Below are 20,678 nucleotides of genomic sequence, written 5' to 3'. Positions count from 1 at the left end.
AAATAAAAAATTTAAATGCTCTTTCTAAATTCAGAATCTTAGACTAATTGACTGAAGACAATTTCCACTTGATAGTGTCTGTCCAGTGAGTTAGCCCCCTCTGTTTTGTGCTTACCCAAAGTATCATCTAAAAGATATATTTAGAGAGACAAATATTCAACCTGAAATTATGCAAAAGGATCCTGAAGAAAAGACTTCTGAGATACTTTCCTATGTTTCTATACCTGAACTCTCTACCCGAACGAGAACTCAATCTTCAGAATTATTCTTGCATCGACACTGCACTTCATTTTTTTTTTTTTCCAAGAAAATCAGCTTCACAGTGAAATCCCACAGGATGTATCAGTGGGTCAAACTCACAGCAGCCAAGTCTACAGCATTACTTTTTTCCGAATTCATTTCAAGGCATGAATGAGAAATACTTGGTCCAAATCAGAAGGAATTGGAAGACCACACATGTCTTTTAAGCAAAAACCTTCCAGTGATCACAGCACTTCCATTCACACATAATACTTCAAAGTAAATGAGCAGTCAATGGTGCTTAAAAGGACTCCTCATGTGCTCAAAAGTTACATACGCACTTAAGCACTTCATCAAACAGGTCAAAAAACCAAATTTACTTATTTCTTCCACTTTCAATTCTTCATTTACCAATGTACCGCCAGCATAAGCAAATAATACATTTTTTTTACAGAACAGTCATCCATTTTCTCCTACAAGGTAGATGAAGGAGAAATGACCCTAGTAGTATTTCCATTTTGGAACCACCTAGAGACATTAAGATATGATGTTGAAAGGATCTATGCATGTAAAGAGACCATGAGGAGAAAAACAACATAAATTCTGACAGCACAAATCATCAAATGAAGCTTGAGTCAGACATTTGCATGACAGAAAACTCTACAAGCCCAGAACAGTGGCCCACTAACCTAATGACCGTGTTGCACTACAATTTTCTGATCATTATTAAGTTATGCAGTCACAGGAAGAAAACAAAACAAAATTTAAAATACTTATTTGATTCCTTTTTTCCTTCTGATCACTAAAAAAATGTGTTGAAAGCAGTCTCAGATTTTTAAAACTGATAAATAATTATAAAGAAATTATGGATGATAGTTCCATGAAAAACCAAACAGTTATATTAATAGTAAAAAGGAAAGGAAAAATACTTGTATGGCTTCATTATATTATTTTTATCAGAATTATAATTTTAACAAATAGAAAACTGATACATTAGAAAAGTTTGTGACTTCTTCACTTGTGAGTTGATGACTTTCTTTTGGAGAGATTGTCTTTAAGCCACAAAGTGAAGCTACTGAAAAGCATATCTCTAAATGGGGAAGAGATAGGCAAAGGATATTGTAAAATAGGGAATGCTACATTTAAGAGAAAACTGACAAAACACTTGAGCAGGAAAGAAAGGAATTGTGTCTACACTTCCTTTCTTTCATTTGATGCCCAACAGCTCTTTGATGCAGGAGTGCTCCTCTGCAATGCCCAAAGACAATTCAGAATTTGGATGTGCATTCAATGCTTGCACAAGAGCATACAAAGAAATAACAACAGGTGTTTGGTTTATATGGTTAACTACAAAAAAATACCAAAATATCAAAACAATATCTACACAAAGTACAACCATCTAAGTTAATACAATTACAATACATGATACAAAATGATGTGGTTATTTCATCCCAATGTCTCCATGTATTTATGATTACAAAATAATTGCTCTACCAATAGTTTTGACATAGCATTTTTCTTGAAATGTTGCTTTCTACTGTCCCACATTCTGAATTTATATAAAATTATTAATGCAAGATGCACCTTTATGCATGGTTTGACATTTCTTAAATTTATTCCACTTAGGCTTTCAAATCTGTAAAAATATTACTAATCCTAACCAATAGCAGAATAAATGTAACAGATAAATAAACTACCAGTCAAGACTGTAAATAATCTCATTAAAGCCAATAAGTTCTGTTAATGAAAGACTGCTCATCTCTAACATGGCATATGGTGCTCGTGAGGATTTTGCTTTTTAACAAATGTTAGAGGTAGGTTAACCAAGGCATATAAAGCTAAAGTCACTGAGAGCAAATTCAAGGCTGGATGGACAGACAGAGTCAAACCTGAAACCAGGCTTCTCACAGTGCCTTTTAATTAATTTAATTTTTTATATAAACACATGGCACAAAAGATCCCTTTAGACACAACTTCAGAAACAATTTTTCAAATGAGGCTTTGCATAGCAGAGAAAACTAGAACTATGGAAAATGCATGTTCTTCAAAAATTAACAAAAGCCTACCAATTTCCTACAGTACTTCTTCAGCATATTATGGTTAAATGTAAGAATATGACTCTGAAAAAGACTTTCTGGGAATTCATGTTTGTTGTGGCAGCAACTGGAGATAAGCAAAGTAGACCTGATATTGCAAATATGCAGTAACCTAAAAACAAATTGGATTTTTTTTCTCTGCCATATGCCACCATCATTAATCCTGCGAAGTGGAGTTATACTACAGCTTCAATATTATGTTTTCTACATTAGGAAGACATAAATTTTGAAAGCATCTAAACTCATCTGGCATAAAGTACCAAAGTCAGTATATACATTTATTTTAAACACAACCTTGTAGCATACAAATGTATGGGTATATTTGACTTTGCTTAATTTTGTCCAGTTAAAGTAAGCCAACACAATTTCTAATACAAATTCTTTCATTAGAAAACTTTTAAACTCCAACTTTTTCAAGAATGAGATCAAATATCACATGAATCATCACAAAATACTCTGCAAGTCTACAATCCCGTTGGAACAATAATTATAAATAAAAAATTGGTACCTGTGCTGTTTTAGGCTAACATTAGCTGACACAGAAACAGAAGGGAAACAGCCAAAGCACAGAGCTCAATCTTTGTATTTGTTTTAAATACCTAATTGGGAATGTAAGCAGCTGAGATTATATTAGCATTTGCACCACTGTATTTCCACAAGGTTCATTACTCTAATTATACTATTAAAATAAACTCAGCTACATGTGTTAACATTTCAGTTCTCAGTATAAATTACAACCAATGATAAAACTAGAAATAAGCATCGATTTTTTTATTGACATCTAAATTGTCTGACTTAGTTGGGGTAGTTTGTGAAATGTGAACTCTCCACATGTCATCCAGATGTATGAAAATGATGATAATTTATCTTAATAAGAACTGACAGTGTAAGAAAAACTAAAAACTGACACTGAGCATCTAGAATATGATTTGCCCATCACGGCCCTTTGTATGTACACATTGAAGTTATTTATCTATTTACCTGCAAGCTAACTGTAGTGTAATCAAATCAGACAGAACAGAAAATAACCAATTTAAATGTTTACACAAAGTCACTAACATGAAAAGGCAAAAACCAGATTAAGGTACAAAAATAAGGACTGATTGAAAAGCTGATGTGCAGCAGTTTCATGCTTTGAAAGATCTCTAAAAAGTTCTACAAAAACATAAACACAGTAAAAAATTCCTAGATTCAGAGGTCAGAGCAGGCAAATTGGCTTGTTTGTTCAAGTTAAATTATTATGGCTACTCAATGCTAAATTGCACATAAACTCCTTTAGCCAATATTAAGATCACAGCACTGCTGTGGCGGCAGTTAAATTTCATGCCTGAAGTCCAGAACCAATTCCCAGTCTTTGGTAACCACTCCTCAGCATTTTAGCTTGACTAATACTTCAAATTACGCTTATAAAACTTCTTAAAGGCTGAGATCACACAGTTTGAATTCAGATACAAGATGAGGGAATCATACATTAACTCCACAGAGAGTTTTTTCCCCATACATATGTTTTTGAAAGCCATGGCTACCTTTGAGACTTAAAAGGCTGGAAATGCAAGAGAAGAATAAATGGAGAAGCAGACAGCATGGACCTCCTACTTGATCAAAGAGGATATGATCATTAGAGAGGCACCTTGAAGGCAATATTATGGACTCTCACATAGACAATGGCCATTAAATATTACTTTAGTTTTCTTTGTACCTTGAGCACAAGACTAAAATTTTTACAGTGACACATGAGGTGAAGTTATAAACTCTAGGGAAAAAAAAGTATATTTCCAATAAAAAAAAAAAAAAAAAAACCAAACAAAAACAGAGTATAAAAAAATTCAAATGTATAGATTTCTAGTAATGGTAATTAGGCTTTGTGTATGTTTAAACGCTCACCTCCATTTGAAGTTTTTCTTTCTTTTTAACAAAACCTGCTAAATTTGTCATTTGAACTGACAAAAATTCTCTTTTTTTCCTTTCTTTTGAGAAATAATATTTTAAGACATTTAGGACATTTAAGACATTTAGGATATATAACAAAAAAAAATTTTTAGCTGCAGGTTTTAGATGCACAGTTAATCATGGATTTTGTGACATGCTTCAACAGAAGAAAAGCTGGCAGAGCTGTGCATACCTGTCTGTATCAAACATGTCTGATACATATTAGTGGATGTTCATTGTAGGGTTTCCAGATGAATATCCAAATCCTTTTCAGTTCTGCTTTACTAAGTAGACTTCAGAGCAGTCTTGGGACTATGGGACTCTGATTTCCATATCATTATTCACAGAGATTTCTGATGTTCTCTCATATATTCATTGTGTCAATGGAATCTCTTTCCAAAGACAGACATGGCAGGATTTCAGAAGAGCAGCTAGGTTTAGAGCTTGAGAAGATTTCAAAAGCAGAAGAGGCCAGATAATGGTAAATTACACTATAATTACTATTGAGCTTTCTGAGAACTTGGTGCATCCTCACTTAAACATCAACAGAACATCCCACACCATCCAGGCTGCTCAAATGAGATTCTTAAGGGACTGTTTGTTCTGTCTCTGAGCACCTAATAAGAAGGAAGAATTGGTAGTATAGCAATTTTGCACAGAGTTACCGTTTTCTTTCCTTTCATATTTTTCTGTCATTCATTTCCTTTTTTTCCTACTATTATCTGAATGCTTTGGTACTTGCCTTCTCTTCTACCTTCATCCTACTTTCATTTTCATGCCTCTTTTTCTGCTAAATGCTGCATCTATGCCATTGCAAAAATGTGCCAGCAGGTTTACAAACAAAACTTTTATCCTTAAAAAATGCACAACCATAAGGTGATGAATATGTATACCCTCCTCCCTTTTGATAAGGTGAACTAAATCTGCTAACAAAATCATATGATCAAATAGGCCAATAAAGACAGATACATTTCTAGAGGCAAAACCAGAAAGATAACAAGGAAACATATACATAAAGTTTCACCATGTCTTTACAAATCAGTAATACTTTTCCCAGAGAAATACAAGGTTTTTTTATTTAAAAAGTCTCAGTTTTACTGGGAATAGAAATAATTCACAGCATCTATATAAATGAGGCAGAGACCTTTACAGATTTGTTCAAGATCAAAAGCTAGTACTCAAAAGATTCTTATTCCAAACCCTCCAAAGACCATGAAAAAGTCAAATATTTTCTTAATAGAAGTAAAGACCAGAGTTATGGCACATAATTTTTATAGTTTTGGAGTGTTTTCTTAGAGAGGGATTTTTGTGAATTTTTTGGGGAGAGAAGGCTCCTGATTATTGCATAGAGGAGAAAAGGTGAACTGCATAGTATTTTTTTACACTTTTTCAATCTATTGATTTAATAACCATTGACTATCGGATAACATTTTCAAAATCAAGAGAAAGGAACTATAAGAAAAGTAATTGAAAGCACAGCATAACTGGGATTGAACAGTAAGCAAATATAAAACTATGGGACAGTGGACTAATCTATATGACATGAGATCTATTAATTTTGGACATCCCTCAAAGTCTTTACTCAGTCCTGTGTTTGGTTTTCTATAATTAGGTTTCTACTAAGCACATCCCCTGATAAAGTTATTATAAGCAGGGAGTTGTAGGTTGATTGTAGCAGGGAGAATTATTTTTTGCAGCCAGGGGAGGAACAAAGAGCAGCCATGTGCTACAGTGAGAAATAAGTAGGAAGCAGAAGATCCCTGCCATGCATCTGCTCTCCCTCTGAATCTAGCAAAAGGAGAAACAAATGTGTCTTATCTGCTCCAAAGAAGTGGGAAACCAGGAGGGGGGAAAAAATTAACCAAATCCCCACCAATTGCTTCAAACCTGAACACCTGGGTGTGCTCCTTTCCCTACCCACACTAGAAGCAGCTGGAGAAAAATGTGTTTATCCTACCTGAAAGCATGCAGAGGCGTGGGTATGCAGACAGCAAAGCAGCAGCACAACACAAGCACTTAGAATCAATCCCAAGCAATGAACTCTGCTTTTCCTCCATCAGAACACACAGGGCATGGCAGAAAACTTTTGGAAATGTTCTAGATCCTCCCCAACACTTTCAAGACATGGAACCAAATGTCTCCCCTCTTCAGCAGATTATTTTGTGGAAGGTCAAAAAAACTCAGCAATTACACCTATGGTTCATTTTTCAGTGAAGTGAGTTCTAGCAGTATGAAGAAAAAGGGGATATATTTTAATATAAAAACTATTTCCTCTGTAATAGAATTTGCTTTTCCAGTATGTCCTGATTTGAAACATCTATGTTAAGATTGGTTTTCTTGCATTAAAACTTTATCATATAATTTTCTATGACATAGTTAAATTTCTTTTTTAAAAATACATATTTTATTTCTGTGTTTATGGCTTTTTTCTTTAACGTGGTCTCATTACGTATGAACAGTTTAAGCTTTGTCTCAGACTTGACAACCACATTCATAGGCTGGAAGCAAATTTTACTCAAGTTAAAATTCTTATTCAAAGTGTCAAAATGCATATTTTAACATCAGCTTTATTAAAGAAGTACTTAGTAGGCATCTGAGATTCTTAAACCAGTCTTTTCCCTGGCCTTCACACTGTCAAAATCCCAGATAACTGTGTGAACATTTCAACCATGCCTAACTCTATCGGATTTACTTCTGAGTTATGTTTGAAGTACTGTTCACTCATGCCCTTTCCATCCCCACTCTGAATTTACTGAATTTCAGATTATGAAGAGAAGAATTCACCACTTAACAGAAGTTTGCTCTTAATACTTGTAGTCCCTAGAAAAAGTAGCTTTAAAGTAAAACAAATTACATTTTCTCATAATACATGTCAGTATATGAACAGTTCATACTATGAAAGCACTGGGTTTTAAGTAACAACTGCAAACAAAGCTCACATACTGTGTTTAAAATCCCATGAAGATATTTGGTATAGGAGGTAAAATACCTAAAATACTCTAGTATTTCTGAAAATAGCATATTAATATTTGAGACTGGTATAGCAAATTAGTTTGGTTAATTTGTTATTTTTTAATTATAAAACTGAAATTGCTAGTGGGACAACAGACATGAGAACATAACACCCCTTTTCATATGTAAAAATTATTTTTAAGACATATATATTTGTTCCCCTTTTCCTTTAAGAAAGAAAATACACTATGCACTTAGAATGTGCAATACCAGTATAAAATTTGCATATGTTGCTGAGAAATTATCATTTTTCAAGATATTAAAATTTCCAAACCCATCACTAATTAATACAAAAGTTTAGCTTTTTTTCCTGAGATTATCTTCATGACCCTAAACATTAAAAGTCTGCATTAGCAAATTAAGCATTAAAGATTATGTATTATGTTTATTAATAACATCCCCCACATTATATTTTTAAATGCAAACTACTTTCTTTACATGTATTGGGTTTTTTTTCAAACTTCAGCCATTTCAGTCTATAAAACAGGTCCACTTTTCCCCAAAACCAGAATGTTTCAACTGGTTTTGCTACTTCATTTTAACCCCAACAGATGGGGTAACATGAAATTTTGAAAGTGTGGCAATTGTTTCTCTCCTACACTTAAGAAGCAAAAGCATAGGACGCCTCTGGTTTAGACTCCTGCTGCTCTTTGGAAACATGGTTTAAACAGTACGCAGGAAAATGTTGCACAAATATCCACCTGAATTAAGGAAGAAGTTTATACATTTTAGGAAACCAAAAGGAAATGTCTTTATCTATCAATTTACCCCAAGATTACAGCACCAAATTCTAACTCCTTCAAGCAGAACCTTTGAACTATGGAGTCCATCCCAAGCACAGAGTCAGTAATCTTGCATTTCTTCGTTTCCTAATCACTGAGACTGCTTCTTGAAAAACAGACAATATTCTACAGAGGGCAAGGGCACACAGCACAAAAATTAACACAACCAAGCTAAGGCACAGCAAATTGCAATGAAATAAAATCCTACACGATACGTTACCTTCCGCCTCGGGCACTGAAAGGCACTACATGGATCCCCAAAGGCCCGCCGTCATTGGAGACTTCGACGAGCTTTACCATATCACTGTGAGACAATGACGAATGAGGGAATGTGAACATGTACCGTGGAGGAACCAAAAAACCCCACACAAACATACACACGAAAACAAAACCGTTCCAGAAACCAAGTCATGGTGATGAAAGCATCGTTGAATACTACGTACCTGAAGATTAATCTGATGGCATGAAAGGAGATCAATCATCAGAAATACTTCAATTAATAGAACCAAGAAAAAATATTTTTTTTTAATTTAGCTGAATACATAAAAATATGTCTCATCATCACCACTGCATGCATATTGCTTTATTTCTTTTTTATTCTAAAGGTAACTGACCATTGAGTAGAAATATCTTAAATGCTTCACACAATTTTTCCTCAGAAACCTAAAAGCTCATCATAGCACTAGCATACTTTACTTTTTTACCTTAGAGCCAATGCTAACTTTTTTACATTAGCGTTCCCATAACTACCTCATAATCAAATGAGAATTATTAAATTTTTAATTGGCTAAATCCTTCCAGTTTTAATACACATTAATCTGTTTTATTGTAATTCCATTTCTTTTACTGGAAGAATCCTGCATCTCCTTACTAAGCAAAGCTTCCAAAGTTTTAACTGTAACATTCAAAACCAACCAGAAGCAATCCCCTGAAGCAACCATGCATCTAGTTCTCAATTATAAATTTTGCTGTAGTGAGGAAAAAACCAGCAGAAGAAAATACAGGTTCAGAAAGAGACATGTAAAAATTGTAGAAATAGATTTAAAACAAATCTATTAATGTGTTTGAAACATGCCCACATCTGGAAAGGTGGAATGTAGCCCATGAACCATAAAGAGCTATAAACACATAAATGAGAAAATAATATGCAAAAGCCAAACCTCTCAATAAAACTGGAAGTGAGAGATCTGAACAGAAGCCACAATCTAAATTTGTGGCTTATGCCTCTCTCTAGTATTACATACTTTTTCCATATTTCCTGGCACTAGATATATATACAAACAGATCATTGAAAAGCTTGTTCCTCATAAGAATACAAATAAAATCTAATCTCAAAATGGAGCAAAGAGCAAGACAAATGCCCTGTGACAGCAGTAAACGATTTTCTACTTCCTTCAACAAGCTCTTGATCATATGGTGGCCCATCATGAAAGCTTGAAGCTCTTAATCTGTAACTTGAGAATAACCAGACCACATATGGTTGGAAAGTCAACACAAATCAGGGGTTACAGTTTGTTTTATATTTGCCCTACATAAAATTTTCTAAATGTATTTTTAAGGTAGCCTTTACATCTGCTGTATGCCTCAATTGGTGTCTGAATTTTTACCTTGATTTTTAAATAAGAATGGAAGGTCTCTATCCTTATTGGCACTGTTAGCTCAAGAAAGTAGTACAACACCAGGAGAGCTGAGAGACTTCAGCCAAAAACCTGTTGTTCTTCAGACATAGACCAATATTTTAAGACTGAGATCAATACAGCATTTCATACTGTTCCATGTGCAACTTCTGTATAGGCTGACTTCATTTCCTTCTCACTGAATGTTAAGGTTAAGTTTTCATTAACTAGTGTGCAAAGCAGCTCACAGGATTCAAGCAACTCCTCCATCCCCCAAAAGGAACTGTAAAATACACTGTTTGCTATTGATAGGCCTGTGATTCTCTATGATCAACTTCTTCTGACTTCACTATTAGCTTAGAAGAAAATTAAGGGCTAAGAGAGAGAACAAGTGAGAATCTGTGTGATGCACCTGGAACTGCCTAAGTGGAAGCAAGACTTAAATTTTTTTTAAAAAAAACACTTGTTTTCCATGTCCAGCGTATACCATTTAGCTTGTTCTAGTGCTTGAGTCAGTTGTCTTTCATTTGTTCAAAACACACATTTAACATCTTTGCACTCATTTTTCTTACGCTTTTTCTTTTTTTAAAAAAAAATTCTATCCTAAATTCCAATGTTAAATTCTGTAAAACAGAAAAAAAGAGGGAATGATAACACCCTAAGAGAGATTCTTTCAATCTGGCTTCCTGATTTTCTCAGAAGTTTGGGCCAACTGCTTCAAACAAACACACAAAGAAGAATGAGATCAAAACAAAACATAAATGAAGTAGCATATGATGAGAAGTCAATAAGTTACTTAAAAGCAACACCAGGAAGCATTACATTTGACAGAAGTTCTGCAAATTCTATTTAGGAAACAGCATTTGGAATTTACAATGTAACAGATTTTGTAAATGGAACTGAGTAAAATGCATGCTCTACAGCCTAATAGATGTCACCATGATCTTTATCTAACATTTAAAACCTCTGTCCCTAATTCATAATTTAATTCAAAAATAACAGGAGCAGAAGATTTAATTTTATCTAAAATTTAAGTTAATAAATTTAAAAGATTTAATTTAAGGCTAGAAGGGATATTTTCTCATTAACTCCATACCAAGGTATGGATCAGTTCTTTCCAATGAAATGGAAAAGGTCAAGTTTTCTGTATCTTTTGACGACATAAAATATCATTCAGTGATTGTATTTTTAAATTAGGTGGAGTTAACAAAACACCAGTTTTGATCCATTTGGAAGTATGAGGTCTTTGACCACACAACTTGTGATTGTGACACATCTTCCTAGAGACTGAATTAGTGATTGGAATTAAGATTTTCCCCTTTGAAATTCTTGTCTGTTTATCTATTTGTGCTAGCATGACCCTATTCCTTCTGTCAAGTTTTCAAAGTTCCATCAAATAAACATCTTCTTTGAGGCAGAAAATCTACTGTAGCATCAGCACTTATAAATGTCAAGTTTCCAATGTTCATCTTTAATACAAGCTTTTAAAGGGTTTAAAATCTGTTTTAAAAAGATCCATTTTTTAAAACCAATATGACATATAACCTAAAAAAGACTGCCCCATTTTCTTAAGAGTAGTATCACTCATTATTCTGAGTACTTCACTAGTCTGTGTTCAATCTTAAAAACTTTTTAAAACAATATGTTCTGCCAGTAACTTACTCCAGGGAAAAATTGGTAGCATTCTCCAAACCAGTGTCTGCATGTCCAACAGGCTCAACTCTGCTGCTGTCCTCCTCTGTTCGATCTTCATCCTAGATATTAAAAAAAAAAAAAATCTACATTTAATTTTATTAACTCATTTTAGTCATGATATTTTACTATTCTCTGATTATTGGAGTTACCACATGTGAGAGGAAATGCTGTGCTTCCACTGTCTGAAACTGGTGTAAATTGGTTTTTGTCACTTTACACATTTTGCAATGATATTTATAGTTTGGCCAGTGTTATATCGTAATTCTACTACAGTTATAAAAGCCATGTTACAGAAGCTATCACAGTCAGCATTTTTTTAGAAGGTTGACAAGCAAATATACAAAATCAGCTGATGGTCAGCAGTGTTTGGTGAAACTCCTCCCAGGCTCTCTGTGGGCAGGAGGCTTGACTCAACACACAAGGCAGATCACTGAGGCTCATTTGCAAAGACTTAAAAATAGTGTAAGAAAATGCAGCTTCTGTAATTCCATGAAGTACCAAGAGCTTTTTAAACATTATATCACGGCCTTTATTAATAGCTTGCCAGAGAAGGCTGACATCAAAGAGCTACGTGAGGCTCTAATGCTAACCAATTGATTTTATTTTTAGTTTCTCTTTCCAAAAAGTACATATGTTATTCACCAAATGTATAACTTTAATGTCAAAGTTGTGAATGCTGTACTTTCAAATTTAGATCAGGGTAATTCAAGGACTTCAAGTAAGAAGCTCTAAACCCATTCTTATGTGTATGATAATAATTGGAAGCTTATACTTTTAAATACCCATGTAATCAAACAGAAAATATTACAGTGTGAACAGTAGGTTTCAAACACAGACAGAACCAGAGCAACCAAGTCAGTGAAATAATACGATAGGTTATGAGTTTAGCACACAGAGTCAGGCAACTTATTAAAGTATTGAAGAGATGTTAAAGGCAGGCACAGACAGTTGGCAATGTCCAATTGAGATTTCCACATGGAATATGCAGAAGGAGGCTGCATGCACCAGGCTCCCCTGGGCTATGGATATGCCTTCTGCACCCTGGAAAGCAGCACGCTTTGTAAGGCCAAGCTACTTGGAAGATTGATGATCCTGTGTCTCAAGACACAGGACCTGTTTGTCATCTCCCTCTCTTAAGCACAAGGTAAGTAATACATTTCAAAGATTAACCAGCATCTTGAACCTGCCTAGAAATGTGTACCATTTCAGTTGAAGTTCTGTATGCACCACTGCATAAAGTTTAAAATTAAATAAATATTCAAATCTCTATGCCAATGCTAAAGTCACATGCAGAAAGGTTTAGAAAGGAAAATCAGAACATTTGGAGCTGTTTCATACTGAAAGGAGGTATTCCACACCTTGTTTCATACAGCATCTTGCAAATCACTGTCACCATCAGTTTCCTGGTTTGAAGTTAAAGACTGTGCTGGTTGTAGAAAACTATGCATTTTTCTGCAATGAAGCTATTACTAGCCTAAAGAGAACTATTCATCAGAGTTGCTGATGAAACCAAATTTTGAATCTCACTTGTGACAAAAGGTCATCACAGATGAACATGACTTTATTAATACTATGGTTTTTGGCAAATTTTCATGTGTGGTTTTTTCCAAGCAAAGATGCAAGAAGTATATACATGTATATATGTATATACAGAAGAAGAGACTGAAACAACATCCTATTTGTAGACATGCCTCTACCAAAACTTAAATGTCTGGCTTTATGCTGTGTCATTTCAGCAGACATCTATATATGTACAATGCGAGCATCATTCATTTAGTAACACTTGGGTCCTACACTTCATCATTTTTAGCCCCAAAAGCTTTTCTCTTGACTACTTTAAGTTTGTAAACAAAACTCCCCTTGCCCCACTCAGTGTCTGCAGCCGTTGTTCAGGTTTGCTCTTGATAGCCATGCCTTCAGTGCCTCCTGGGACACAGCTCCCTGGGCAACACTTGAGCTAAATCCTTCTACAAACCCTTCTTCCCACCCTTCCCAAACCAAAGTATCTTTTCTCTTGCTCCCACCAGACATAGGCCTCTCCATTTGTTGGACATTCTGTTTCCTTTCTTTCTGTCCCACCTGGTGGTCTGGAGGCTTTTCCTGCCAAGGAGAGGAGCATCCCCTCTGCCTGACCTCGAGTGCAGCCAGGTCAAAAGAAACAGCCAACTCAGCTGCCTCCTGCCTCTATGCACCTCCCAGTCTTGGGGTATAACAAATCAGAAACTGCAAATCAAAAGCTACGTTAAACAGATGCTATCTGGCACCATCACATCTACATTTTGTGCCTTTTGTTTCGAGAATCATAAACACAGCAAGTTTTGGAACCACAGTGCCTGTCAGTTATCCAAGCAATTAAGAAACAACAGCTCCCACACGCCTCTGTCTGGCTTTTCCTGGACAGCAGACAGATCTGTATCAGAAACATGCATGTGCCCATAAACAGGTGCTTAGAGGAGCAATCATAATCCTGATGAAAGCACTACTGCCATGATCAACAGATGTATGATGTACCCTTTTAAAAATCTTTAATATTACAGTAATCAGACTCTTTTTTCTTCTCAAAATAACACAGATTTTGATTTACACCGAAGTGAACAGAGAGAAAAATTGGACACCTGCAGAGGGATTTGACTTAAAATTCTGATTTACTATGAAAAGTAACTAACTAGCTGCGGAAATCTTTGCATCAAGCACTTATTTCTCTATTTGGAAAGCAGTGTTCTTCTGAAAGGCAAATTTGACCTGGATGAGGTAAACAAGCAAAAGGACATTTAACAGAGCAAGAAAGTTTCTGTGAGCCCACTTGGATATTACTGCAGATATTTCTCAGAAATAACTGATTTGAGCAAGCTCCCAAAAGTCTGAGGTTTATTTTCTCTACATAAAACCACTGATATCTGCTATATCAAAAAATACAGTTTTTAATGTACAGCTACTAAAGACTGAATGTTTTTTTCCAAAATTGAAATGAGTAATTAAAAAATCCTTTCATCTTTACAGCATAGAGGAAAATTTAAAGCATCTCTTCCAATGTACTTCTCCATATCTTGATGTGCTCAGCGTAAAATTTCCCACTGTTTGAAAAATAAAAAGAAATCATTATTTTTCTAAGTTCTGTAATAAAATTAATGACTCAAAAACTGAAAAATTATCTTAACTGCTCAAAATGGACTATTAGTGCTAAAAGTTCTATCTATAAAAAGGTCCATTTCACAGTTCACCTGCACACTGTTAATGAAATACATATGAAAAGTTGCAAATTGCGTTTTTATTTTTGAAGACAGGCTCTATCACCACTTAGGATTACAAAATCTGCGGAGTTAATGTCAGCAGTATCCTTGCCAACAGAATTTTATCCAATATATAGGAACCCAAATAGTTATTTTAATTACATTTTCTTAGAAAATTTCTGAATGAAATCTGTCTAATGTAATTTCCAAAGCTCAAAACTAGCCATGCTTTCCCTGTCTTACTGGAAATTTTAATGTCCATTACCAAAATATCAGCTCCTGCCTCTAATTAATCCACAACTTCATCTTCAAAGAAGCACTTTCCCAATTCATCTCTGTTCAATACACTCCTCCAAGAATGTTACCAATTCAAACTTCAGATATTATTGAGCTGATACAATACTGATAAGCTGTGATAATGTTATTTCTGTATCTTGCATTAATACCATATATGAGTATGGTATTCAGTCAGCTCAGTCCCTCAGTAGTGGCTGTGGGGCCCAAGACTCTGCATTGACTCAGTGAGCATCACAGTGACATTTACCTTCCCAGGGAGCATCAGACACTGGCTTGTTGGCTTTCTACCATTTAATTTCTTTGCATTTTAGCACAGTGAGTGTAAGTCCTGTAAATACCAAACTGAAAGGCTCAAACACCCAACAAGTGCTTTAGATTTTACTGCAGAGGACAGTATCTATAATGACAAGCTCCAATATTGTTTTCCTCTGCCAAGACACAAATAAAATATTTTTTTTGCTATTAAAATATGCCCTTCCCTTCGTATTTCCCCTTTCAGTCTATTGCACTTCTCTGTAATGGTTATGGAAAAAGAGACATATTCACTATTAGTCTCCTGGCAGATGTGCTTCATAAATGTTTGTTTGGTTCTTGGAACATAAAGTAGGCTCTCTCTCTCTGTATGATCACACTTGATGGGAAACAGCTCCTAAGAGACCTCTTTTCCTGTGTCTTAACTAGCACAAATACACCAGCATCAGGCTTTTGTGCTAATGTTCTCACTTTTTGATTAACCGGCCAAATCTCCAGAGAATGGCAATTTTCAATCAAATCTGAAGAGCAGTTACAAAGACAACATGGGGAAAACCCAAAAAATATTGAATACAAAAAATAGGTTATGTTCCCTCTTGAACATACATATATATGCACAAATAATTAGGTGAGAGCTTTGTGTAATTCACAACAGCACTGTACCTGGTGCACTGCTATTATCATTAATCCAGGGAGAGAGAAATCTTACATTAAATCATCCATTTAAACACAAAAAAAAAGTGTGCAAAAATTATTTAATCCTATGTGTGCATACACACACACACACACACACACACACACACACACACACATATATATGCAAGTTAATATTCTCTTTACATCTCAATAATCCTTATGTTACTCACGTCCTTCTGCAGGATGGTCACCCTGCAATTGGAAGTGACAATATTCACATAGTTTTTATATGCCTCACTACACTAAAATGAAATTTGCCTTGCTCAGTCGAATCAGTGAATAGATATCATATAGACATAGAGAAGTGCAGAATGGAAGGGATTTCTAAGGTCTCTGATGAATATCAAATTCATTCCCTGCTATCACAGGCAATCATCTCTTATTTCCCATTTATTAAACTGATCAAGCTGAGCCTTAAGCCTGGTTGGCTTTACAATGGCAGTATTTCTGTTTTGAAGTGCCTTAAAAGGAAATGGCTTTACAGATTTAAAGAGAGATGAATTTGATTTCCTATTGTCCAAAAAGCGAACACCAGAGAGCCAATGAATCCAATTTGATACAACCTTCCTTTGGCAAACATGTGTGATAATTCATTAAAATTCTGAATAACCAGAATTTTTTCATTCATAATGACTTCTTAAAACATGTAAGAAAAACCTGGCAATACTAATAACAGCTGAACAAGACCTGTGGTATCCAAGTTATTCTGCAGTGTGTATCAGTTTAGAGGTTCACTGGAATCAGTGGTCTTTGGGGGCTCAACAACCTGTGAGGCATCACTGAAATGACACACATATGTTCTGTAATGATTTGGTGGCACATACCTCTATCACACAGCAAGCCAGGCTGGTGGCAGGAGCACAACACAAATACTGCTTGGCCACATAGCAGAGCTTCCAGTAAAAAAGATTTTTACTAGATTATGCTGTAGTTAATTCTTTTTACAGTAGGCATTGCAAACAGCACCAAAAAGTATGACAGTCTTTTAAGAGCTTTAGTATGTTAGGCTTTCCTGCTAGTGAATTTAACTTGAGACATTTTGCTGTTTTTGCTTCTTCATAGTCAAGAAAATCCTGGGTCTGTCCTTACAGTGATAGTTTACCAACAAACAGCAAGAAATGCATTAAAAGTCAAAAGGTTTTTTTGCTGTTGTTCAAACATGCTTCTTAATTCATGCATCTGAATAGTCTCTGCCTACCAGCAGAGAAAATAATATTGAAGAAAAGGGAAAAAATTACTAGCTAAAAATTGCAAACTCATGCAACTTGGCAACCCCATACAAGGAAAACAGCACCAAATGGGATCCAATAGAAAAAAGCCCATCAGTAACGTCTATAGCACCACACATTCTCCAGCATTTCACAGTGCACTTTGTAATTGTATTTCACAGACTATATTTGCTGTTTGCCTGAAAACTACAGGTTTGTTTTTTTTTTTCCCCAGACTGAGGTCATCCCACTCTGGATTGTTTCAATGACTTCTCCAGGACCACTGACAGTCCAGGCTGGGAGGCAGAGGGAGATGTGCTGCAAAGTGATAGCTACCAGAACAAATCCATACATCTAGGTTCCTCTACAGATGGCAAGTATCAAGTGGATAACAAAAATATGTAGCTGTTCCCACCAGATCATATTTAAAAGACATTTTAGGGAAGACTCAAATATTTCTGGAGCACAAAACTATTTTTGTGGTCATTTTGCAACAGCCTTAAGTCCACACATAATATGCACCACTACAACACTCATAGTACATTACAAAATAATATAATGATAACAAAACAGTGCCCTAAGTTTCTGTTCACTGGCAAATGAGTAAAGTGCTGCCAAACTGAACTTTAAAAAGTACCTTGATTATATATTTATTATATTAAAGAGAGACTTAAAATTAAGGCAATATTGGGTCCTTTCTAATTTCCTACACTGACTTGCTCTATGATAGCGGCCAAAATCACTCAAAAGTGCATTTCTTTATTAACATGTTGGGGATAATATTACATGCATGCAAAGGCAAATATAAGAGCCTTGGATGTGACACTTTGAAAAGCAGAAATATTAAAATGGATCTCAACTGTCTCAGCAGCAGCTTAGGATGCTAAGCCACAAAACACTTGTTGTTCGAAGATACCAGATGTGCTTCTTATCTTCCTTTTCTTAGCACCTAGTAACACCTGCACTGCATAACCTATTTTTTAAACACTTTATTAGATGCCAATTATATGAAGAACTACAAAACTCAAGGCATTTCATCACATAATGAATTTGTCAGACCACTTACAGAGCAGCTTGTAAGTAAAACCAACCACAGCTAACAAGAATAGCCAGAAAAAATTTGGCAGGACCAGACAAGGCTTCCCAGCACTTATAGTGCTGCCTGTTGGGGAGCCCACTAAAATTAATCTTTAAAACCAAATGCAGTAATAAAATCAACCAAAAGATTAGATGCAACAATAAAGCACTAACCTCTCATGTGCTACATATTTGAAATATATAAAGCATGGATTGTCACACTTTTAATATTAAGTGAAATATCCAAAGAGCTTTCTGAAGATCTAATCAATAGCAAATTATAGATGTGTCCATAGTATTACAAAGAGAAGTAACACTCTCACAGACCCACGTACAACTATAACAAATTACCTCTAATTGATTGTTGCCTTAAAAATGGGTTCATTTTGTGTAACTGCCTAGTTACAGTCTTTATTCCATCTTCTGTTTTTCCTCAGGACTCAAAACATATCTGTTTCACAGGTGTAAGTCTGCTCTTTGTTTGTTTTAAATAAGGCTTATCTACAAAATATTTCCATGTTCAAATCTCTGAAATTTTATACCCTTTTCATACAATTCACAGACTGACATACAGACCACCATGATCTGCCAGTGTAAAACAAATATTAGCGTTCATATTAAATACAGATTCAAAGTCTTACTTAGATGTCAGAATCATGGGAAGTATCTTTAAAGGAAATAGTTACCAGCTTTACTTGAAACAAGGCTACAATTATAGGTCAATGTATAATCAAATTCCCCTGAAAAGTTCAGCCCAAAGGCCAGGCCTGGTTATCATCTACCTTGCATAAAGCAGGAACTGCCTCAATTACAGAGACATCCCCACATGGTGAACCAACATAAGTGTAGCACTTGGCATGTAGCAAACACATGCTGGTTGATGTCTTCATATACAATTTATTTTCCCTGTCATTGTGATAACTGATACATACACTGCTCCTATAGATGACCTCTTGCTAATTCATGTAATACCTACCCACAAAGGGGAAACTGCCCCTGCTTTGGTAGAGGGTGCTTCATTTGAATTTTTTCACAACAGAGATGACTTTTACTAAATGAAGTCTAATTTTCTTTTAGAACTTGAGCTCTTCCTATTCCACAATGCCAGGTAATAAAGTTCTGGGATTTCAGGACCAGAAGCATTCATTTGATATGGAGAAGTTAATGTTTATGGAATTAAAAAAACTTCACAATATATTCCTAACATAGATCGTTACTGTGGCATCCAGGAAATAAACACATGCATAGATATATAGATATAGATAGATAGATAGATATGTTTCTAAATATACATATGTATTTAGAAGGCCACAGCAACAAAACCATAATTTTTTTCTTAAGGTAGGAAAAAAACACATTACATGGCAGTGCTACAACTACATTGTGTTTGTTTTTTTCTGTTGAGTAGCCTAAAGTAGGTCAAGTTGGGCACATCCATTAGTTCTCCTATAAATAGATCCACACTGAATTCACCTGCTTGTAACTAATGTAGAGCAATAGAATTTTAAATGTTTTTTCCTTTAATCTGACAAGTAGTTCATTCTGTATACAGACACCAGGAAAAGAAAAGAAGTCATTAAGTCCTGCGTGATTTTTAAATGCCAAAAAAAATAACAATGAAAGCATGAAATTGGGACACACTTTCCCTGCAGAAAAATCTAGTGTACCTGCCTCCACCTATAAGTTTAGAGATCTAAAAGACTTCTGCAGAGATGTATTATAGATAAATGACAAGGTTTCCCCTTGATATTGAGACAAAGAAAAGAAGACAATTCTGTATTAATAACTTCACTTTTTCCCTGTAACACTCCTGAACATATTATTATTCACCTCACATTTTCAAAGACCGTGATTTTCTTCTGAGGATTTTTTTTCAAAGATACAAAAAGCATTTCTTATTTAGTAACTTGAATTTGTCATTAGGCAATTTTCAAACAGGTCTCATAGCTCTTTTATCCTTATCCATTTCTTTTTTTCTTTTTTTTTTTTAATCTGAAATGGTCCCTTGTTGCTTGATTTGCAGATCTGTATCAGGATGCAAGGATTTCACTAGCTTCAGCCAAGTACAGAACAGTTCAATCCCCTGGAGGACTGAATGTAAGAGTCAATTTAGAAGCAAGGTGAAAGTATAGCACTCTGTTCCCCATCACACAAAACATCATTTTACTCACACAGGCATCTTAATAACAAAATTCAATTCTGGATATTTTTCTCGGCATGGCTCAGGACTATTAAAAAATTACATCAGAAAGCTCACTGAAGACTTGGCTTTTTTTAAAAAATTTGATTAAAATATTTGTTTTCCAGTAAGGCAAAAGTCTATACATTGGTGGGAGTTTAAACTTAGGACATATTCTTTGAGTTCTGTCTCCTTTAGAAAATGCAACTTTGAAAGCTTTTGGTTTTGTGTTACCAACAATCCCCCTGATAGTTTTGCCAAAGAACCATAAAAAACATGGAATGGTTTTGGTTGAAATGGTCCTTTAAGTTCATCTAGCTAAAATCCCTCGCCATGGGCGGGAACACCTGTCACTAGATCAGGCTGCTC

At 35.1% G+C, this 20,678-nt stretch overlaps 1 protein-coding gene across 23 annotated transcripts in view; it reads right to left on the bottom strand.

Annotated features, from left to right (window-relative positions):
• Positions 1 to 20,678, bottom strand: part of PARD3 (par-3 family cell polarity regulator) — a 441,179-nt gene that overhangs the window by 206,684 nt on the left and 213,817 nt on the right. For 21 of the 23 annotated variants that reach the window (XM_021542937.3, XM_085564036.1, XM_085564095.1 and 18 more), the window contains 2 exons: positions 11,338 to 11,429; positions 8,280 to 8,363 (listed from right to left, as the gene is read on the bottom strand). In XM_021542937.3, coding sequence (XP_021398612.2) covers positions 8,280 to 8,363; positions 11,338 to 11,429 — 176 coding nt within the window. The remainder of the gene's footprint in view (positions 1 to 8,279; positions 8,364 to 11,337; positions 11,430 to 20,678) is intronic. The other 2 variants (XM_021542936.3, XM_021542941.3) reach the window with 1 other exon arrangement.

This window comes from Lonchura striata, chromosome 2 (assembly GCF_050655825.1).
Source record: "Lonchura striata isolate lonStrDom1 chromosome 2, ASM5065582v1, whole genome shotgun sequence".
Classification (NCBI taxonomy): Eukaryota; Metazoa; Chordata; class Aves; order Passeriformes; family Estrildidae; genus Lonchura; species Lonchura striata.
This window is presented reverse-complemented; position numbering and strand designations above follow the sequence as displayed.